The sequence below is a fragment of the Galeopterus variegatus genome, unplaced genomic scaffold, assembly GCF_000696425.1.
Source record: "Galeopterus variegatus unplaced genomic scaffold, G_variegatus-3.0.2 Scaffold7199, whole genome shotgun sequence".
Lineage (NCBI taxonomy): Eukaryota > Metazoa > Chordata > Mammalia > Dermoptera > Cynocephalidae > Galeopterus > Galeopterus variegatus.
Genome location: NW_007733310.1, coordinates 27,303 through 51,545, shown reverse-complemented (window position 1 = coordinate 51,545; position 24,243 = coordinate 27,303). Strand labels below are relative to the sequence as shown.

The 24,243-nt window shown below is 41.3% G+C and overlaps 1 protein-coding gene across 1 annotated transcript in view; it reads right to left on the bottom strand.

Moving 5' to 3' along the window:
* Positions 1-5,296: 5,296 nt before the first annotated feature.
* Positions 5,297-24,243, bottom strand: part of ARHGEF6 (Rac/Cdc42 guanine nucleotide exchange factor (GEF) 6) — a 45,362-nt gene continuing 26,415 nt past the window's right edge. Inside the window, exons 7-16 of the mRNA XM_008591699.1 lie at positions 21,721-21,807; positions 20,852-20,930; positions 19,712-19,854; positions 18,517-18,642; positions 16,922-16,942; positions 15,370-15,463; positions 13,691-13,780; positions 11,179-11,278; positions 8,828-8,882; positions 5,297-7,701 (exon numbers count right to left, since the gene is read on the bottom strand). Of these exons, the coding sequence (XP_008589921.1) occupies positions 7,561-7,701; positions 8,828-8,882; positions 11,179-11,278; positions 13,691-13,780; positions 15,370-15,463; positions 16,922-16,942; positions 18,517-18,642; positions 19,712-19,854; positions 20,852-20,930; positions 21,721-21,807 (936 nt within the window). The 3' untranslated portion in view covers positions 5,297-7,560. The remainder of the gene's footprint in view (positions 7,702-8,827; positions 8,883-11,178; positions 11,279-13,690; positions 13,781-15,369; positions 15,464-16,921; positions 16,943-18,516; positions 18,643-19,711; positions 19,855-20,851; positions 20,931-21,720; positions 21,808-24,243) is intronic.

Here is a 24,243-nt window from a genome sequence, read left to right as displayed (position 1 = left end):
GGGTGGGCGAAACCAAAACAGGCCCTGCTCCATAAGAGCTTACATTCTGAAGCAGCAACCCCACTGATGCAGACCTCCAGAGAGTCCTGTGGAAAGACAAGGCCATTATGCACAGATCGAATTCTGAGTAAACAGCGGATAATTAGACAAGCTCAGTTTTGTTTATTTTTGTTTGTTTGTTTGTTTGTTTGTTTGTTTTTTGCATGCAGTGGATAATGTAGTTGATTTATCAGTGAAGATGCAGAAGTGAAATGGGGAGCCTCAGCTCACATTCAGTTTATGGCTGACTCTGGGTCCCTGTGGCCCTACTGGAGGGGGCCAGGCTCTAGAAAGTCTAAAGCAGTGGGGAGTTGAAAGACTGCCCCCACCACCCACCCTGACACTCATTCAGTCTCTCTCAATCTCACGCTATCTCTCTGTTTCTCTCAATCTTTCTTACTCAGTATCTCTCCCTCAATCTTTCTCTTGATCTCTCTCAGTCTCTCTCCATCTCTCTCTTTGAATCTTTCTTTCTCAATCTCTATTTTTCTGTCCATCTCTCTCAATCTCTTTCAATCTTTCTCTTTCTCAATCTTTTCTTTCTCTCTGTCTCTCTTAATCTTTCTCCATCTCTCTCTCTCTCTCTCTCTCTCTCTCTCACACACACACACACACACACACACACACACTCAGGCTGTTGCTACTCAGTTATCTCATTCCCATCTTGACCTTATCACCACCACCGTAGATGAGAGGGGGAGCAGAGAGAGCAGCTCCAAGCCTGCCCACTCCTCATCCTGATATGACTGTATTTAAAGGAACCTATTGTATCTACCCGCAGTCTCCATTGTTTCCAGAATGAATTTGTGATTATCTTGTTATTTATTTTTTGAATAATAAAGATCCCTTAACATTATTGATGTTGTTTAGTGCCTAAAGCTTTCGACAAGATTGGAGGAAGAGGAAACATCTGGGGAGAATTTTCCCAACTTTGTGATGTTTTTATAAACTTGGTTCTCAAGCTTGTTACACCACAAAATATCTTGGTGACAGCACACTCCCTGGAAGTCTGTGATACCCTTTGATGGATGACATGGAAGCATATTCAGTGAAAAGCAATCTGGGTCTTTATTTCCAGCTTGCTGCAATAAGGTTGCAGGAGATTGAGAAGGAATTTTTTCTCCCTGATTTATCACAGCTAAGTGAGGCTGGAGGGAGGATCTTAAATAAGAAGCAGTAGTGTATCTTTTTAATGGCTGCCTAGGTAGTTCCATCTTAAGCTAGAGGAAATGGAGCTGGGACAACCTGAAGGGAAGTATTGGCCTCACAGTCTTCTACTGACGCCAGTGGAGCCATTTCTTATCACCTCTAATAGAGCAATTTTTCATGGAAGAGATCCAGAGTGGCTTCTTTATTTTTACTGGTAGAGTGCTTTGCTTAAGACAAGCACCACATTTTTATCTGAAAAAATGATTACTGTAGGAATAGGAAAGTGGGGTGATGGGGGGTGAGGTCAACTCTTCAGTCCTGTGGATAGCACAGTCCCTTCCTGGTTGAGTGACTCTGAAGACCCTGAAGCATGAACATCTAACTTGCTTGGCTGCATACTTTCTCTAACAAGAGGACTTTGGTGTGAGCGGGGATGACATTTGTTGATGCAGAGACTTATTAGGGATATATATGTCCATAGTACTAACTTGTCCTCCAGGAGCAAAGATTCTTCTACAATATCAACTTTTTCAAAATTGTTCCAATAAATGATAAGGACTTGAGTACATTTCTGATCTACCTGAAATATTCTGATCATAAATTATCTAATTTTGTTCCATTTTTATAAGCATGTCACTTTTGTGTGTGTGTGTGTGTGACCGGTAAGAGGATCACAACCCTTGGTGTGGTGTCACCCGCACCGCGCTCAGCCAGTGAGCGCACCGGCCTTCCCTACATAGGATCTGAACCCGCGGCAGGAGCGCCGCTGCACTCCCAGAGCCGCACTCTCCCGAGTGAGCCACGGGGCCAGCCCATAAGCATGTCACTTTTGCATTCCTTCTAAGGAGGGGTTCACACAGGGCCTGATGCCAGTGTGTTGGAAGCTGCACTGCCTTAGGCATTCATAGCAGTCTGAAGTACTTTGAGACACAGACCATGGCACTAAGTGTGATTTTTGTCATGTTATTTTTCTCTGTGAACCACATACCCATTTAAGAAAAAAAAAAAAAAACAAATATTCATTGTAGTGTAGTGGTTAAGTGTAGAGTGAGACAGATATAGTCATAGTCTAGGATCCACTATTTACCAACTTTATAACCATACACAAGTCATTTCACCTCTTCTGAGTCTCAGTGTCCTCATCTGTAAAGTGAGAATAATAAGAATACCTATTTTGCAAAGTTTATAAAGATTCAATGTGATTGTCCACAGAAAGTCCCTAGCAGAGTTGGTTCTCTGGAGTAGAGCATAACATAGAAAGCGCTAAGGTGGGTCTCCACATGTTGCTGAGCAGACCTGTGTGCACCCAGTGTTGCGAGGAGACAGGATGCCTTGAGAACAAGGAGAATGCCTGGCAACCCACATACACATGAGCAACCTGGCCCATGTGGTAGACCAAAGACCACACCCAATGTGAAGCAAAGTGAAAGCAAACAAAAAGAAAAGGCAAGGTTTGATTATGGAAGGACATACACATAATATTAGAGTAGATCTGTGTGTAGCAAATCTTTTTTACAGTTTCATTGTCAAAAACAGTTAACCACTGGGGGCTTGAGGTTGCCAAATTTTTCAGTAGGCTTAAGCCTATTTATTTAGGAAGGTTTGAAAAGATTATAATCATTGATTCTCAATCGAAAGGACATCACACAAACCTACTGCTTCTGTACCACACTTCTCTGAGCAACACTAGGCAACTCAGCAACTCTCAGTAAAATCAGTTAAATATGTAGTTTTTTCCCCATTTCTCCATTCTGGAGTTCCACTGAGCTATCTATAAATCCACATTTTTCCTGTTAATGTAATCTCATTTAAAGCCCAATAATTTTTGGTCACAAGCTGTACTCCTATCTTCTGTACTTCTCTGACTGCAAACTTCTTTGGAGTCTAAAATGCAACCTTTTAGCACATCTTATCAGCACCACACTGTCCCGAGTGAGCCACAGGTGGGCCCAGCACATCTTATGTTTGATTCACATTTCTTGTACTGGGGAGTTAAAGAATTTTTTCATCCATCCACCCACCCATCCAACACCGATTGAAGTTATACATTCTATACTATGCATTTGGGGTATACAGAGATAAATACGAACCAGTCCCTGCCCTAAAGCAGCTTACAGTCTTTTACAAAACACGTGTTGAAACATTTCAAGCCCAGTGTAAATGCTGCAGTAGGGTAAGGATTGGTGTTACAAGGGACACACAAGAAGCAAGGAGATGCCAAGTGCCAAAATTAGACAATGGCCATGAGGATGGAGAGGAGGAATTCAGGGAATATAGTAGAGTTAAAAATGGTAACATTTGATGACTAGATTTATAAAGCGTTATTGAACATTTATAAAGGATTGAGGGAGAGAATAGAATAAAGGATAATGCCCGTGCTTCTAGCTGGGGCAACTAAGTGGCCAAGGGTGCTGTTCACTAGGATGGGAAGCATTGGAGGAGTAAGTTTGGGAATAGAGATGAGGAGTCCAGTCTTGAATATGTTGAGTTTGAGGTGCTGTAGAACACCCAAGCTGAGATGTCCAGAAGGTAGCTGCATCCATGGGACTGGAACTCAGGGTAAAAGTCATAATGGAAAAATATGGACACAGGAGTCCTCTGCATTTTGGCAAACGAAGCTATAGAAGTAGACAAGGCTGTCCAGGAAGAGGCCGTAAAATGGAAGAGAAGAGGAAAAGAGTGTTGGGGATCAGCCATGTTCAACGTATAGACAAAGGAAACTGAGGGGTGGTCAGAGAGGTTGAATTAATACCAGGAAAGTGTGGGATCACAAAAATCAAGGAAGGAGAGATTGATCAGGAAGGCAAATGTCAAATACCACAGAAAGGGCAAGATGGGTGTTGAAAATCATCCCCTGGATTTGTCAATTAAGAGCTCCCTGGTGACTTCACAAGAGTGGATGTCTGAAGGTAGAAGCCTTAGTTAGCAGGCACCAAGTGCAGAGAAGGAAATGTGGTAGAGAGCAGGGGTCTGAGAGGCAGATAGAACAAGGCTTCAAATCCCAGCTCCACTATGTACTAGCATGTTGTTCAACATTGCTGCACCTCTGTTCATTTGTAAGACGGAGATAACAACAGTGAATGCCTCATAGAGTTGTTGTGAGGCTTACATGAGCTCGACAGTGTAAACCACTTAACACAGCCTAGCACACGGGAAGTGCAAAGTCACATCTATTGATTGGTTCAGTCTGGGAAATATTAACCACTGAAATTTTCTTGGGCAGAAAGGTAATGAGGTGTCTACAAAACCATTGGGCTAAAGAAGCGGAAGTCAGGGGCTGCCACTGGACTAATGGCTTCAAAGTCATACCACTGCAATTGTGATCCAAATGTTAGCAAGCTGCTGCTGCTACTACCACCACTACTACCACTACAGCCTCTCACCCACAAAGCTTGAGTAGATGCACTGTAATGGGGAGTACAGAAGCCACAAATATGTCTTTGGAATTGCCTGCCTGCCACCAAGCCCCAAGATGACAGCCTCTGCCTAACTTAGGCCTTCTAAACCTTGTTGGCCGAACTGAAAATGTATCAGAACCCACACTGTATCCAGAACCCTAGCTGCAAGGGAGTCTGGGAAATATATTTTTTAGTGTTTATGTTTTGGAGAAGAAATATAAAAGGGGTAGGAATGGATGCTGAGTAGCAGATAATTTCCAGCTCATCTATCTTGAAACAGAACAAATATTTTCATCCTGACTGCTGACACCAACATTCCAAACTGTGGTCAAAATATAGATTATCTCAGATTGACAAAATCCTGCAAAGTATAAAGAGAGATGGGGACAAGATCATGGGATAAGCCTGAATAGGAAAATGGATGTATTTTCCTCTAATATTGGAAGGAAAATGGTGAAAAGTGGTATAGACAATTTATAGGTTGGGGCCAGAAGAAGAGAGGTGGAGACATTAAGGAAGCTTCTATCTTGTGGCATGTATTATCTCTGTAAAGCAGGGAGCAAATGTCATCTGCCCTAAGTGGAAAAGGTAGAGGCTGGCTACAGGTCCTGATGAGAGTGGACAAGCTAATGAGAGAAATGGCAGAGGAAGGTGACATGGCACAAGAAATCTTTCTGCACACTGGCTAGCATAAAAAAGAAACAAAGGACTTATTTTATAAAGCACTGTTTATTCTTATTTATTGAAAATGTCCATTTTAAAAGTCTTCAAAATAAAAACGAGTTAGAAAATTTGAGCTTGGGACATGACAGAAAAGGAACTGAAAGGCCTCTAAGGGCAGCAGTTTCATTACAGGGTAACAGGAAACCATTTATAGAGGATTGTAAACAACACAACTACGGAGACACTGCTCTCAGGTTAACATGGCTTCATTTCCTTTATATTACTGTTTAGTGTGTAAGAGCGGACACCATTCTGCACAAACATCATTACCCAGAGTACCAAGGAGGGCTTCTCCTCAGAAGGGCCAAGTCCTAAAAACATGCATATGTACATATCACTTTAAAATAAAGACCTTTCAATATTTTTAGCAATCAACTAAGGTATTTTGTAATCACAAAAACATTTCCTAGGGACATAATTTGCACATTTATTACAAGCCATTGACTAACCATAGACAGAGCAGATGCAAAGATCTGTGTTGGTTTTGTTGTTTTTAATTTTTAGGTGAAGGATGTCACATCTAAACCGCTGTGCTTAAAAGAACACCAGCCATTCTTAGAAATCTACTCTTCAGCTTCCAAAGATGGTGGTGTGTGGTTGGTTGATGTTGAACTGCAGGAATTGGTCCATTTCCTGTGGATGGTGTAATTTCTGCTGTGCAGCTAGCAGACAACAGTCCTGTACCATGTAGCTATGGAACCTTGAGACCCACCGTACCAGAAATAAAAAAGGCTCCTCAGCAAGCTATTGGGTTCAAGTTTCAAGTTTGGTTTCTAAAGAACATTTGCAAAACCCACATTTACAGAGACCCATCAAATGTATCTGGAAGACAACTTTGATTAGTCCATTGGCCCCTTGCTAGTCTTTCTGGTGACCTTCTCCACCCAGCTGAACTTCCCCTCTCTTTGGGGAAGGAAGGGGCAGGTTGCACAGTTCTGTCCTACAGCCTTGGGCTGACTTCCAATTTGCTGAATTTGGATGTGCACTGTTCTTCTATGACTCTGTCCTACACCTAGTTTCTCACAGTTCTAATTTCTGGGATACTTACAAAGTTGATGGTTTGATTCAATGAGCAGCTTGAGTAAACCAGTTCCAAGTAATCAGCTTCACTAATAACAGCTATTAGAGGGGGCCTTTCATTCTGGAAATACAAACTGGACAAACAGCACATTTTTGCAAATAATACTTAGAGTTCTACTCAGACAGGATGATGAATATTACAACTTCTCACAGCATATATAGAGAGCAATAAAGTGAATGAAAGCTGTCTACCAGGACACCATATCTCCTCAATGCACACTGTTTTTGAGGATGAAAGGTTGCAGTTTAGATATGCAATGTAGATAAAGTAACTGCTCACAGTCTAACTACATTTTTTAAAAAGTAAGCAAAGGACATACATACTAGTTTACACACTGCTCGGTATGGTTGGCTAAAAGCACTGGGGAAATAGAAAACTTACACCGAGGCAGAGGCTAGGGGAAAAAGCTGTCATGCATTGGGAAGAGACGGCCAACTCTGCTGAAGGGGAGGACTGGCCAATGCAATTCGCTGATGGATGTGGGGTTGGCCTGGATGACCAGAGCTTCTGCCTCACTGAGTTAAAATGTATGCCTACACAAAGGAGTAAGGTAATACAGTCTTCTTCATCTTACAGGCAACATTGGGTAGTAATTTTAAAAAGGCATGATTGAGAGGTGGTTCTTGACAGTCTAGAGAAGGGCAGCTGCATCAGGGCAAATGTGTTAGTCTTTCCTCCTACTCTAGTCATAGCTCAGGAAGCTCTGCTTCAGTGAATTAGGTTCTGAGGGGCTTGCAGGTACAGGAGAGCACTGTGGGAAAAGTTGGATTCACACGTAATAAGCCATGGCCAGCTGCTTTGCGACAGCAGCCAGCCCAAAGAACGTGACCCGAGGGCAATGGCTGTTGCAGAGGCACTGTGAATTGGAGGCCATCTCAAGACCCTGTAAGTCATTTTCCTGCATCACCTTTCCTTTTCTTATTGAATGGAAAAGACTCTGGGGGCACTTCCACCACTACCTCCTGCTTTTTTCTCCTGTTGAAAACAAACAACCAATCAATAACCAAACAACAACAAATACCCAGGCAAACACGCACACAAAGAGAAAGAGAAAGAGAGAGACTCAAACACAAAATAAAAGCCAAAGAAGTGAGCAAACTGAGTCAAATCATTCAGCAGGACATTACAAGATGCCCTGCAGGTACACTCTGCCCAGCTGCACAGTGACAGTTATGGAAGAATCGAGGTCTTGCTACTGGATTCAGCTCGAATACACTCATCTGTCTGCTTCAACAGCCGTCGAACCAGCTTTTCTAGGTCCCTTCTTGACTTCAATTCTTCTTCTAGGCATTGCTTCATTCTTTTATTCTCCTGGGATGGGAAAAGACTGGTTGACTACCAAACAGAGGGAGACCCTCCTACAGCTCCTCCTGCTCATCTTCTTGGTAGCCTTCCCCACTGACTGCACTTTCTTCCCCAAATCCTCTCCTTTAGCTTCTGAGACAAGGCAGCCTCTTGATTCTCTGACCCACCTTTTGCATTCTTCTTCCCTGAAATCCAAGCATTCTCTAAGGCTCTGACCCTCTTCTCATCCAACACTCTTTTTGATCAGGGACTCTTCTCTTTCAACCCAGGTGTCTATCAAGGGGCCTCCCAAATATCTCTGGTGCTAACCTCATCTCCTGAGCACCAGGTCCACAATCCCAAATGCCAATTTGGTATTTCCACCTAGATATATTACAAACACCTCATGGTCATTAGGTCCTAAAGTGAACTCAGTATCTCCCCTGCTACCCCAAACTTCTCCTCCTCCTGTGATTTCTGATCTCCATGTGGAGCACCCCCATATCAAACTAGATACCAAGGGAAGAGGCTTCATCTCTAATTCCTGGCTCTCTCTTGATTCCCACATCACATCACCATATTTCACAGATCTGAACTCTGCAATATGCCCTCCCTTGCATTCCTTCTCCTCCTCCATGACAATACTGGCTGCCTGAATTCAGGACTTCATCATGTCTAACCCTGAGTTTTGTAAGAACCTTCTAAGTGGTCTTCCAGTCCCTGATCTCTCTCCCCTCCCATCCATCCCTTACCCTGTCACCAGGGACAGTCTGTCCTTGCACACAAGGCAGCATGTGCATCGTGGAGCACTGCACCACACCTGCAGAGGAGCTCACAACCATGATTTATGGTTCTCTTTACATTTACACCCTCATAAATGACTTGTGTTTTCTTACAGTCTGCTTTACAGATATCAGGGAACAGGAAAGTCATAGCTAAGTTTGGGACCCTACTGCAAGATACCAGATAGGAATGTAAGCAAGCCCAAGACCATGAGGCAAAATCAACAAAACACACCTTGACGACACAAGGGAAATGAAAATTCCCCCTCACCATTTTGTTCCTGGACCTTTCCTGACAGCATCTACCAGTGTGTGGCAAGGAAGAGGGAGTGGTTCTATCATCAGAGAAAATGACTTTTATATTTTATTACCTGCTTCAGTTCTTTAACTTCATCCTTCAAGGCATAAACAGTATCGACGAGGCTCCTAAAACATAAACGTAAAATTCAGAGATGAATGGCTGTCACTGAAGTATTGTTAAGTAATAAAAGCAGCTTTATAAAAATGCCGATTCTGAAAAGCAGTGGACATTCTAGCTGATCAGGAATGGTGCTGCTCTGAATAAGCCTCATGTTGCTCATCGTTCAGGGAGAATAAGCACCACTTCACATGCTAATTGAAATGCCAGGTCATGGCACCTTTTCTGTACTACCTTCCTCCTTTGCTACTTGCTCCCCAGCTTGGGAGAGTTGAAGAACAAGAAACTAGGGCCCATCATAAGGTTTTTCTTTTTCCAGCTTTATGAGGTAAAATTGACAAATAAAAAGTGTATATATTTGAGGTACATAACACGATGTTCTGATATACATACACATTGTGAAATGATTACCACTATCAAGCTAATTAACACATCCATCGTCTGACACAGTTACCATTTTGTGTGTGTGTGGTGAGAACACTTAAGATCTACTCTCTTAGCAAAGTTCAAGTATACAGTACAGTGTTGTTAGCTATAGCCACCATGCTGTGCAGTAGATGCCCTGCCTACTCTACAATATTTGTGTTATAGCATCTCCCCTCTCACCCCTCTGACCCTACATAACACCACATGACACAAAGTCAGAAGCATTATTTCAAGAGGTCCTATATGTTATCAAAAAAAGGATGAGGCATGCTGGCTGACTTGTGGAACAGTCTTTTCCTAGAAAAAGAATGTTTTGCCCTCTCCCTGGACAAGGACTTTGGAGATCTGAGTTCCAGCTATGATCCTGCCACTTTTTAGTCCTCCAACCTTCGGTAACCAGTTTCTTTCTCATACTCTCTTGGTCTTAGTTTCTTTACATATAAAATGGGTATAATACCACATTTCCTGAAAAACTCACAAAGTTGTGAAGATTAATATAGCTATGATAATAAGAATTAGTATAACTATCATTATTTATTGAGTGCCAGCCTTTATACTTATCATTCCATTTAACCTCACAACAATTCAAAGTATTACTGTCATCCCCATTTTACAGATGAGAAAACTGAGGCACAGAGAGTTAAAGAAATTTGCCCCAGGTTACACAGCTAATGGGTAGCAGAATTGGGTGTTGAACCAGGACCCTTCTTGAGCCCAAGTGCTTTACTTTTTTGCTGCATCATTTCATACACCAGATGTAAAAATACATTGACAATATCATGCACTTCGAAATATGCTGTGCTATGCAAATTTAGGCATGACTTCAGAAATGACTCAAGTTTAAACAAATTATTTGACTACTTTGCGTTTATTTTGTGAGCTGTAAGGTACTTAACCTGATTTTCCCCCATTAGGTCACACTCATTACTGTGCACAGGTAAGCCAGAGACATCATTTCCCTGAACCTCAGTTTCCTCATCTGTAAAAGTAATGAGAATAACACATCTCACTGGATTACTGTAGGATTTTAAATGAGGTCAAGTATGTGAAATCCAACTCCTGACTCAAAAAATATGAGAGGCATATGCTATGGGTTAAATGTATCCCTCAAATGTTCATGTGCTGGAAAACTGACTCTCATTGTTACAGTGTTAAGAAGGCGGGAAATGTGATTATGGTATTTGAAAGGTGGGGCCTTTGAGAGGTGACTCGATTGTGAGGACTCTGTCCTCATGCACAGATTAATCCATTCATGGATTAATGGGTTCATGGTTTAGTGAGTTATCATAGATGCAGAGTGGTGGCTTTATAAGGAGAGCACATGAAAGAGCTCTTGCCATCCTCACCATGGGACATCCCGTGTTGCCCTGGACCTGTGAAGGGAGTCCCCACCCAGAAGAAGACCCTCACCAGATGTGCTCCCTGGATGGTGGACCTCCCAGCCTCCAAAACTATAAGAAATAAATTTCATTTCTTTATATATGATCCAGTTTGAGGTATTCTGTTATAAGTGACAGAAAATGGACAAATACAGCATTCCTCCAGGCAGGGAAAGTGGTGCTGTGGTCTTCCCAGGCACCTCCTAAACGCATCTAGAGCACTGATATTCTCTTGTATCTGGAAGCAGCTTACTATATGGGGGAGCTGGCTGCAGGGACAGCCACCACGTCCAGCTGCTCCGGAGGGCTCTAGCCCCTCAGCCTCTCCTTCTCCCTTCCCTCTGTTGGGGGGACTGTCAAGAGCATGCTCAGCAAAGAGGACCCCATTCTCAGATGAGGAGGGGCTGATCCGCAGTGCATGCTTTACAAGAGCCACACTGCCCTGCCCTTCTTGCCGGCCTCCAGGCAAGCCAGGAAAGGTTCCGTCTGCTCTACTCACTTTTCTTCGATGATGGTCTGGCCATTGCTTCTGGTTTCTTCGATGATGAGTTTCTCTTCCTCAGGGAGTAAGACTTGTGGAACAGAATCTTTGCGAGTACCTATAAACAAGGGTTGCAAGAGGGAGGGGAGGAGAGAGTTACTAGTGAAGGCTACTTATCAGCGTTAATTCCTTACCACTGATGTTACAGAAAAGGCTTTGTTCATAGCACGTTGCTACCTTGCACCCAGAAGGCAGTCACCCGACACTTACTGGCTAAATCTTCCTGACTTGAATTCTAAACGGCCAAATACACTGATTCAATTTTCGGCAGGGGGTGAGGGGGTGGATTTCATATTCTGAGAAATAATGTGAAAGAGCCGTTGTAATACCTGTTCTCAGCCAAGACCCCCATACTTTCCTGCTTTGGCTCCCCCAGAGCCAAGAGCTGACCAGTGATCTCTCTGTCCATGCACATGTCCAGGAAATGACACATTACCTCCTATGCTATGGGGTTCTGTAATTTCAGAAAACTCAAGTTGGGTAGCACTTCACTGGGACACGACGTGCTTAAAGGGTCTCAGAAACATCATTCATGCTCATCTATTCTCTTTACAGTCCTATAGGGTAAGGTAGGGTCACTTAAGACCATTTTGATTAAGGGGAGAGTGGGCTTGGGAGATTATCACAACAGTAGCAAAGATGCAGGTGTCTTCATTGCTCTCTGCTCAGACTTGCTCCAGGCTCTGGGACAGAAGAGGTGACAGAACAGACATGGGGGCCCTACCAAGCAGCTCTCCTGCGTCTCCAACATCCCCCTCACTCTGGATCCTTCTTAGAGCTCAAGTCCTTAATCTGAGGTCTCCCTGAGCCGCTGGCCTCCTCTCTTCTAGGCCAAGTTCCTTCAGAGGTGCCTTCATTTGATGTCCCCCTTTCCTGAGGTGAGATGTTTCTCTGCCTTCCCCAGGGCCTAGCACATCAAAGGTGTTTCTTTCTTTTTTTTTTTAAAGATGACGGGTAAGGGGATCTTTACCCTTGACTTGGTGTTGTCAGCACCATGCTCTCCCAAGTGAGTGCACCGGCCATCCCTATATAGGGATCCGAACCCATGGCCTTGGTGTTATCAGCACCACACTCTCCCAAGTGAGCCACGGGCCGGCCCCCTATCATAGGCGTTTAATAGGAGGTCAGCAGACTGCCTGACTGGCCAACTGAATGCAGCGAGAGCCAGCAGTAGTCAGTTCTAGGGACACAGGACTCTGGCTAAAGAGGAATAGAGAATGGCAGGTCACCATGATGCTAAAAGGTATTCTGTGTGCCAAGCATGGCACTGGACCCTTTCCATGTGTAACAGGCAGGCTGGGGGGCGGGGTCAAAAATGTGCCTCTTTAGGCCAGAACACCTGCCTGTGCCTCCCAGTAGATCGAGCGACTCTATGGATGTAAAAAGAGGTGGTGGGGGAGGAGGCAAGGTCAGATTTCATATGAGGGATGCTTCTCTGGTGTCTCCTTGTCCCCCTCTCTTTCCTAGTATTCATGGTAAAAACTGTCCTCACTTTTCTCTCCTGGCTCCTCAAAACTTGTTATCAGAGCTGGACACGCCCAAAGCCACAGCCAGGTTTTTTCTGTGAAGCAGAAAGTGTGACAGTCCCCTCTTCATGATGAAATGTGTCAACTTTTACATCCAACATTTTCCTCACTACAGCCTTAGAGACATGTTACTTTGAAAGAATATGTCAAGGCAGTCCACCTAAGGAATCCCTCCCACACTCAAGGGATCCGTCAGTCAGTGGCTGTCCAAAATGGAGCCTTATGGAGTATTCATTTCTTATGCAGATGCAAAAACCTCACGAAAGGTATCCTGAATGTCTATAATAATGGAAGACAAAAGATATAATTGATGTGACCTGGCTTTTAAAAAGCCAAGGACGAATCAGAAAACATCTCGCTTTCAGTTTGTAATCTGAAAGTTGTTTGGGGAAATACCCTCACCTAATAGCTCCGTGATAAATTTTATACATTTTGAGCAACCCCTGCTAAGCAGCTACATTTCCAGACTTTCAGAGCAACTTTAAAACTTGAGTTTGGTGAAGCATTGTTTGCTTAAATATGTAGCTGATCAAAGATAGTATTTTGACTTCCTTTCCAAATCTGACTATAAGAAAAGATTAGCATCAGTTCACAGACACAGGAACTCTCTGGGCTCTTTAATTCCTAACTAGTGTTGGTGAAGGTATCTGTGTACTTCAAAGAAGAGTGACTTTTTAAATTTTTTTTCATTTCTATCACCTCCACCTTTTTTCCTCTTGCATCTCTCTTTCTCTCTGGGCGAAAAACAGCAGTGGGTGAACAAACCGCTTGGTAGCTAAAACCACCTTATCTGAAAGACGCAGTCCTGCCCCGCTCCTATGCATCAAGTCACCTGCTTTCTACACCCTGCAACCTATCTGGGTTGCTTTTCTCTTTTTCTAAGAGATAGTAAGCGGTAAAGAAGAAACATCATTCATTAGAGAAAGTAGTTTGGAGGAACCTACTTGAGCCATGACCTTGTTGAAAATTTGCACTGGTGCAATAGGCTTCGATCACTTTAAGAATCTGAGCATCCTCTTCCAGAGCAGCTGTACCTGTGAAATGTAATTAATAATGACTTTTTATAGATATATGCCTCTGGACCCTCAAAATAATGCTATGCACTGCACTGCTGGGGACTGGCTTCTCTGACCACTAAGTGTTCCTAAACGGCAGGAGAAAGAGCTATCCAACTCTTCTGATAGAGAAGAGTTCAGCACTGAGCACGGCCTGCTTCTGAAGCCCAGAGCTCTCAACTAGGGGGTCATGTCAGTCGTCTCTTAGAGGCCAAAATCAGCACAGGGCTTGGTCCTGGCTTCAGCTTTCACCCAATACACTACAGCCTTCCTCTCCCTTAAATTTCAAGGCTCATCTTCTCTAGGAAGCTTTCCCCCACTAACCCCACCCATCTTTCCAATCAGCCAGCATAGTCACTTATTCTCCTTCCTCCTTCCTCCCTCCCCCACGAAATCATTCTTGAAATGACTGGATGGCTGCACCTCGTTAACATGCTGAGGTGCACACCCAGGTGGGGGGTAGAGGTTGGGGCATGCAGAAGCTGGAGTAGAGGAAAGATTTAGCCAAACTACATTTCCAGCCGATGCACACAATTCTGCCACCTCTTTGTGAAACATCACTCACTTCTTCACAGGTGTCTCAAAGTACCTTGTTCCCAGCCTTATAGCCAAATATATCCATATTGATTGGTTGACTGACTTTGCAAACTCTAAGTCAAGCCAAGTTTCTAGATGTCATAGATAGACATCACTGAGCATCAGACTTCCAGAAGGATTTCAGCTTTCAGGTAGATGAGGGTATGTTGAAAAGTTAGTGGAAAAATAGAATTAGAAAATAATATGAGTCTTTCCATGAACTTTTTGAAGACCCCTCATATTTAGTCTATCTCTGTACAGGAAAATATCTTAGGCATCAGAAACTAAGAAGAAAAAAAGGTATCTATAGCAAGTGGGTTTCTTTAGTGGTTCTAAACCAGATGGGGCAAAATGATCAACACAAAAATGATACAGCTGGAGGCGGCTTATTCAAAAGTCTTAGAGGTGACCAAACCTTTCCACGCATTTTTTTTTTATGGGACAGATGATGCCAGGAACAGATTGCTCTAATCGTCTGCTTCTAAAAAATTCTCAGGTAAAAAATATAAAATTCTGTCAACTAGTACAGAGAGGTGACAAACGTTTGATGTGATGGATATGCTGGACACCCTGACATGATCGCTGCACAGTGTAGAAATATACCCAGATAGCACACTGTACTCCATAAATGTATACAATTATCATGGGTCAATTAAGAAAAAATAAACTAAAAAGGAAAAAATTTTTCAGATACAGGAGTACGTTAGAGGTTACCAGAAACTGGAGGGAAGGAATAATGAGAAGATATTGCTTAATGGGTACAGAGTTTGTGTTTAGAACGATGAAAAAGTTTTGGAAATAGATAGGAGGGGTGGTCACAGCATTGTGAATGTAATTAATTCCACACAACTGTATGTTTAAAAATGCTTAAAATGGCAATCCTTATATGTATTTTACCACAATAAAAAAATTAAAAATTAAAACAAAAAACTCAAAACAATTCTCATGTTAGTTCATCCGTAAATAGCTTTCAGAAAGAACAAAACACATACTTTTCCTAATCACATACTCCTCCTCTGATGGTTTTCTCTCGGTCTTTCTTTTATGAAGAAATTTCTTCATCGTTTTGGGGCTTTTACTAGATTCCTGTAAGGATAGAGGTTTCTTAATGAATTAAAATTCTTCCCCCAAAGTAAATTTAAAAGAGCAAATGAAATTAAATAGAATGCTTCTCTATTATTTTGACAGTCTCAGTTAGAAGCTCATCAAAATTTAATACTATATGCAATAAAAATGGCTCCAATAAAATCTAAAAGTTTAAATAAAAAATAGGCAATGACATTATCCTTTCAATTGCCATAGGGGTGGGAATACGAGTGGAGCATGCCTACTGAAGATGCGGCAGATTCTCCAGAAGGCCAAATGCCTTTAGGGTACCATCTGCAGAGACAGTACTGGAGGACAACCCTAAAAAAATAACAGTATTACTAACTTGGTTTATGTTCCCCACCAATACAGTTTGAAGGGACTTAAATAACAATTGTAATTACTAATGTAGTATTTATCACTTTTCAAAGAGCTTCAAAACTATTTAAATAATTCGTCTTTAGCAACAGTCCCAGAAAGAAGAATTTAATGTCCATTTGTCAGACGGGAAAATTAAGGCAGAGAGACTAAGTAATTTTCCCCGTCAGAGAGAAGAGCCCGGTGAAGGATTTCCTGGTAAATAATTTGGATTAGAAGTAACAAACTCACAGCCAAGCTTAACTATACATATATAAAGCCATATGTTTCATTAGGAAATAAAAGAGATGGTAATTATTGAATTGGCTTTTGCCACATGAATAACCAGCAGGTTGAAAAAAGTGCTCATTGTCAATATCCAAGTAAACAATTAGGATCTTAGACTTAGAAAAAAACACTCGTGATCATCTTATCCCAATCTTCCATGCAATGTATACACATGATGCATGGATAAAACTTGTACCTTAAAAATACATGCAACAAAGAATTTAATTTCTTTCACCTAGCCACAGTGATCCACTTAGACTTGAAAACAGACAGCCATGAAAAACTCACATGTGACAAAAATAACAGGAAAAAACAACATTAAAAAACAAAACAAGGGCCGGCCCAGTGGCGCACTGCTATAGTGCGCCGCTTGGGAAGTGTGGCGGCGCTCCCGCCGAGGGTTCGGATCCCACATGCAGACCGATTCCCGCTCACTGGCTGAGCGAGGCGCGGGAGCGACACCGAGGGTTGCGATCCCGTTGCCGGTCCCGGTCCGGTGTGGGGGCAACACTGAGGGTTGCGATCCGTTGCCGGACATGGAAAAAGACAAAAAGGAAAAAAAACAAAACAAAACAAAACAAAACAAAACAGGAAAATGGGCATTTTAAGTCATTATAGGAAAACATTTTCAAAAATATTTCACACAAGCCTGCTTTTTGAAGAAAGTACTTACATGTCAGAATTGCATCTTCATATTTTAGCCACCAATTATAACAAGGAACAAAACAAGCATAAGGGAAAGCTTCATTCATCAAAAGTTACAGCACAGCATTATGATGTCACTGTAAGCCAAAGATATTGTTCTACCCTTACCTTTAAGATATAAGACATCCTCTAAAATGAATATGTAAAGAAAGAGAAATGAGCGTGAGAGGTCGATGGTTATAATGACCAAATCCACTTATCAATAATTCTAAAACAACATTTGAAATGTTAGTGTTATCATAAATTCCACAGAGAAAACATCATCACATTTCCCATATTAGTTTCAGATGCAATATCATCATGCAAAAGCCCAAGGAATACAGTTCTGTGCAGAATAATAAATGCTGAAAATAACTGAAATACATACTACATAGTAAGAATATATTAATAACTCTCTTCCCCCAACGGAAACAAAGTGATCATGCCTTAGTTTTAATAGATTAGTTATGTGAAGGATTAAGTCAACTTTACCCTTCAAAGCTCACCTTAATTTGAACTTAGTAACTGACAATTACAAAAATATCCATCACTAAAAAGGGGACCTAGGTAACTATGAAGTGGCACTCCTGGTTTAGGTAATCAAAGCAGAATATCGGATGATTGCAGGTCAATTTTCAAAGCAAATCTGTGGGACCGTTTCCTGGCCAAATTCTGAGTAAAGGTACACAATAAAGTTTCAGCTCAAGGGTGATTTCTTCTATCATTTCGGGTTGAAAAGATCAAAAAAATCCTCCAGTGTTCAAATAGTGTTCTATCTTTACTGCACTAAAAGTTGGAGACAATAATTAATTGACACAGAACATTGGTGGTTTAAATCAAAACACACTCAAATGTGAGCTAAGTCTGCATCACTCATCAAAATGCACATTTGATATAGAGATGTATGCTGCCTTTGCACCATGATTTTAAGACTCATCTCATAACTGTCACAAACTTAATCTTTACTCAACAAGACCTATGTAAAGAACAGTTACTAATAAATGAGCATCGTTTCTGAAATCTGAAACGATTAGAAAGAGATGAGGGAAAAAAAAAAAACACTGTTCGAATGGAAAAGGTAACACTCCACACAATTACAGAAGCTAGTAACTGACATTTCCTGACTACAACTTCAAGAGGAAAATTTTAAAAAAGAGAACTTTAAAATCCCCACACTACCCAAATATCAAATGTCCTTTAAGGTTGTCGGTAGGAAGCCTCTTTTTAAAAGACATTTCTTTCATTAAATTCTTTTCCCTTTCTATCTACAGCAAATACCTCTTTCCTAGTTTGAACTCATGGCTTGGTCCCATAACACTTTACTAATTTGGTTTGATAGATCAGAATGATCCAAAATGCAGAACTGGGTCTGCTTGCTTGGAAATTCAAGTCTAATGAAGTGGCTTTTGTTGGAGATGTGTGTACATCGTTAACTAATTTAAAGGATTATCATAATCATCATAAAGATAAACCAGAGGCGCTTCTAGAAGAGACCAGGGAAATTTAGGCAGTGCATAAACCCTATGGATGTTCAATAAGTATTTGTAGATGAACAGTGGGGAGATGAAAAAATAAAAAGCAAAAAAATCAGTGAGTCTAACAATTCAAGATTGACTGACATATATCACCTATCATAAATTCTAGCACATTCCCACAGAACTATTTGCAAAAAGCTACAAAATTAGCTTGTCAAAAGCATTTTATACCACATGTAGCAAAATTACCTCTTTATAACCTAGTGCTGCTGATGGTCTAAGTGGAGGTGCAGGTCGTAGACAACTTAAGCTCCACGGTTTTATAATTTGAGGAGGCTCCAAGGGTCCTCGGGGCTGTCCAGTAGAGCTAAAAGACTGGGAAAATGTCTGATGAGATGTTGACAATCTGCCATCTGAACCCGACCTTGTGTCACTCAGTGAGAGAACAATAACAGCTTCACTGGATCAACAAAGCCAGCCATAGACAGGAGAAGATGGAAAAACAAAATTCTCCAGTTTGAGAACTCACACTTTCCAATCAAGATTATGGGATCTCTAAGTAATAACATAAAACTGACTCAACATCCCAGGATCCTGTCCTCTCTCTCTCTCTTCTAGAATTTCACTAAAAGCAGATTATATTTCCTCTGTAAGGGAGGAAAGTGGAGTAATAGTCAACATTTGAGTTCAGCCATGTGTCTGGCACTCTACTAGGTGCTTAAATAGATTACTTCACCAGAACAACCTAAGACATAGATTCAGCAAAGTGAAATAACTAGCTAGGATTGGGCAAAGCTAACACGTGAACCCAGATCTGATGCTAAAGCCAATATTCTTCCCACCACAACACACAGTGCTCAAAACTGGAATTTCGGCATCACAGGTTTGAGTGTTAACAGACAACACAGCGTATCTTCCATCTCACTCAGCAAGTACAGTAAAATCTCATCAATCCTATTCTGCGAATTCTAAATTTGCAATAACTTGGAAGAAGACAACACTAAAAGTTTATTTCTGAAGAAGGTTACTAAGCAAATGTGATAGCATGAGTGAGATTACATGGAAATGTTTAAGTACTTAGGGAAGTAAACTATTTGAGTTAGAACATTATTAATATGAGAATAATGGTTGCTAACTAAAATAAGTCATGTTCATCATTAAAACATCTTAGCAGGACTTCTGGTTAGAAACACTTGGGTAGCAGTTAGCTGGAGTATCTGAATACTGTCAGTTACAACTGCACACCTCTCAGTAAACCTTTTTATTAGTTTGGATGAGTCTCAGAATGAGAAATCAGAATTAGTGAGGTTTTACTGTACTTCAGAATCAACAAATACAGACTACCCAAGACTAAGAACATGCTTGCTGTTTCTTGGAAGTCTTCAGCAGTCAGGATTTGATGAAAGACTTAATAATCCCTGGACAGAACAAATGGACTACTTACAGAATGAGCACTGCATGACGACGATGTTTTGGATAATGAACTGCAAGAGGCAGGTCCTCTGATCAGTCTGCTCAGCTGCTCCAACCACTCCTGGAAGTCCTGGTTGTTGTTGCAATGGACCACGATCCTCTCTACCATGCTACCTGCATCACCCAATCATGAGCATTTGAAAATACAAGGCAAGGAGAACCTTGAGCTTGCCTCATTCATAAATATACTTCACACAACTAGGACTCGGGTGACTGTTCTCAGGATTTTTCATACCTATGGGATGACCCTGTTGAAACTTCTATATCAGGAACACATAAGCTGTGATAACAAAGTAAAGAAACAAATATTCATGTCCGATTTCTAAAACTATCTTTGATTTCTACTGCTTGCAGACTCTAAGAAGTATTGTAAAACTTCACCATCAACAAACTTGCAATATGAAAATTTAAGAACATAGTCCATCTAATTAATAGTCTAAAATGAGAATATTGTGCTGATTCTCATAATATCAAAGTTGCAACAAGATCCAACTAAGACTGCTTACAATCTTTGGGCAAACACCGAATCTTAGGCTCCCTATTGGGAAAGAAGAGGGTAAGGCCTGGGGCCGTTATCCCAGGCTTAGCCATAATGACATGTAAATCACACAGGCCTGCCAAAAAGGATAACAGGCCAAAATGTCAGGGAGCATTATCGAGGCCTGGCATTTTGCTCAATTTGTGAAAAGTTTCATGGCTTTTCAGCACTTTTTAGAAACACAACCAAATCTTTCTAATTCATACACTGATGATAAGATTGATGATAAAAGTCCATATCTTTGGCTCCTCTGCCACCAGGGAAGAGATGACAGAAGGAGAGAAAATGACATTTACATCAGTCTATTTCGTTATTGCTTAGCTCTCAGAAGTAGCTCTTATGCAAGAGAAGATTGAAACTAATGGAAAAGCCGAGGTTTCTGAAAGACCAGGAGACTTCTCTTTTCAATCACTGTACCCTAATTATCCCAGGAAATGGAATATACTTTGTCGTGTTCCCGTAAAACTTGCTCATGGACTATATAACAGAAAATAATAGCATTTATTTATTTAAACTCCACTTCATTCCAAAAATGATTTGAAGTAACTACATGAAAAAGAGAAAATTACCTACCTGTGATTTCAAATGTGCAGTCATTCCCTTCAATTTCATCTAATCTAGTCACCACCATTCCTGCTATTGGTATTTTTCCCTACCAGAAAAAGAACATTCCCATTAATTCTGTGGTTATACTTGTCTCTGCTTATTTCTCTTAGATTTTCTGACTCTCTCAGGAATCACTGCTGAATTACAGCTAGACATATTTCTCTAGTCTAGCAATAGATATGTTTCTCTGCTCTAAGTTTTAATCAGACAAGATAGTAAGGGGAAAATGTGGGTTGTGTTTGGTTAACACACCCTAAACCATAACATCAGGATTTACAAAATAGTTTACTTTTCTACCACATTTTCATAGGAATCGGTAAACAAAGGCTCAAATTTTATGAAAATTACTAATTGCCAGGCCAAGATAACAGGCAATAGTAACTTCAAATACTCTATATCTTAAGAGCAGACTGAGGGAAGTTTAATTTCCTAAGGAGTTTAATGACTTGCATCCTAGAAACTCAAATCATGTGATGTGACTGTAATAAGACAATCATAAGACCAGGTCCTGGCTTTATATTTTCTCAGCAATAATGATATGGGCCTGTAAAATGCTGTTGTTAATTTACTAGTTGTAGACTTAGATTTTTATTTATACATTCAAAACCTAGCTCATAACCAGAGCAGTAGCTATTCAGGATAAACTCATTATACTAATACAAAGGTCTTTGATCTAAAGAACATCTGCTCTTTTAAGCTGTTTAATTACAATGAAGGGTCAGAACATTCTGCCTTTTCTGGCTTGAGCTTTTAATACCATAGTGGAGATATTGTACTGGATGAAAACCTCTTTCCATTATGGGTCCTGCTGTTTGTTTTATATGAAACCTACTAACCTGGTAGATAAAGCCACTCATCCGAGGACTTGCAGATAGCATTACCAAGACATTTGAAAATAACATAAGGTACCGCTCCTCTTTTTCCTGAGAGGGAACAAAAAACATTAAATGGAGAATAGAAATTGGACATTTGTCTGTTAAGGAGTTCAGGAATCGTGGCTTTGTAACACAGATATATAATCAACTGAAACATCAACAGTGATTTTTTAAAAAAGATACCCAACTTAAAAGCACAAAATGAGTTGAATTTTCATTTGACATGAACATAAACCCAGAGTTTATATCTCTCCTTACATAACAGCTAAATACATATAGCCATGCTTGTTTCCTATGTATGTAAGCCTGAGAAGTCACACAGCTTGTGCAACCAGTGAGATGTGCTGGTCTTGGGCACAAAATAAGTCTCTAAGTTCTCAAAACAGAAGTTTGATTTTACTTTCGATGCTCTAACATGTATGCTAAATTCTTATTCATAAAATTATTTATAATCATTAAGAACAGGATAATTATTGCAACCATGTAAAACAAAGAACTAAATACTTTTTTTAATGGCATTAAAGAAACCTTTATACATGAGGGCTGCCCTGAACCCCTTAAACAGATATGCAATTAGTAGATGCAAAAATTACATCTTAGGGGCCAACCCCGTGGCTCACTCGGGAGAGTGCGGCGCTGGGAGCACCAAGGCTGCAGGTTCAGATCCTATATAGGGATGGCTGGTGCACTCACTGGCTGAGCGCGGTGCAGGCGACACCACACCAAGGGTCGCGATCCCCTTACCGGTCACAGGAAAAAAAAAAAAATTACATCTTAGAGACAATCATCCTTGTGCCTGACTCTGTCTCCTTCCTCCCATTTGAGAAGATCAACCTCTCGAAGCTGACTATTCTAACAAGTGTCCTGCACACTCTTGCATCTTTCTCTGCTTAGTTTCCTTCTACAGACATCTCCTCTCCTCCTTCCAGCAGCTTCTCCCGTTTTACTGCTTTTCGCCTTTGGCCTTTCTCAGATGCACATCTCCTGTCCTAATAGGCCTCCACTTGCCCCATGTGGCTCTTTATATGTGATATCCTATTTCTTGACATTTTATTGCCAAATTACTTGATGCCTTCATTTTCTCCCCATTGTCCCTCCCTAACTGCACCCCCACTGATCTCCCAAACTCATCAATAACTGCCTTCTAGCAAAATTCAATGGCTTCTTCTTGATCCTCCCACTCCTTGACCTCTGAACCTTCTGCAGCACTCAGCACTCTGACTACTTTTGATGCTCCTCCTAGAATTTCCAGGACATCACACACTCCCAATTCTTCTCTACTTTCCTCTTTGTCCTTTTTTTTTTTTTCCTGGTACCAATTTTTTCTCCCTTCACCCAAGAGGTTCATACCAAAGGTGTGAATGAGTCATAGACTCACTGCATTAACCTTCCCCAGGGTATCTGCATTTTAAATGAGATTGCTTATTAACCCAAAGTAATGAATCTTCTCTGCCAGAGACATGTCAGGGAGTATAGGAAGATGTTTTGGGAGAGAGAAGACAATTCTAACACCCAATAAATCATACCAGGTGACATAATCAATCTTTCTCCCCTGCTCTGGCCCCTCCCTAAAAGAAATAATCCATCTTCAGCCCACTGTGCTTCTCTGTGGATATTTACTTCCTAGGAAGGCACATCTGTCAGGCACATCTAAGTCACTGCCTCTAACTGACTTCTCACCCACATTTCCACAGTATTTTAACAGCTGCCTACAGGACATCTCCACCTGGATATCTGCAGTCACTTGAACATTAACAGGTCTAAATTCACATTTGTCATCTCCTCTAGCTCCTGGGTCACCACTTTCTGTTGACTTTCCCTTCTGAACGTGTCTCAGATTTGCCCCTTATGCTCCATTCCCTCTGCCACCATAGTCGCTGGGGGTGCTTCTCACTTTCCATCCCAGCTGGCCTTTCTGTTTCTAGTCCCACCCCCTTCAGTTCACCTGACATATATGGTGGTCAGAGTAAGTGTCAAACACCCCTTTCATCATGTTTTTCTACTCCTCGGGATACTTTCATTGCTTCCTCTTGTTTGTGGCATCAGCCTGAACTACTCTCGCCTGACATCTAAAGTTTTTCATAACCTGCTTCTACTTGACTCAATCAATCTTTTCTTTCACTAGGTCCAACATGCTTCCTCTGGTCACAACACGCTGGGTTCCTTATTGCCCTGCAGAAAAAAAAGCCATGCTCCTACTCTCTTGAGATAAGAATAACCTCTACCTTATGGAATCCTCCCCTTTTCTTTTTGTGGCCCTCCTCCTCAAGTCCTGTCTCCGTAAAGTCTTCTTGATCTCTCCCTGCTGTGAACTTCTTTTTTAAAACAAATATGTATTATAAGCATATTATTATTACAAATTGTGGTTTTTCTTTATATCCTTTACCCAACTTATCCCTCCCCAAACGCCCCCCCGCCCACATCTCCCCCCATCTCTAGTATCCTTAGGTTTGTTTTCCCCTTCTGAAAGTTTAATATACTGCT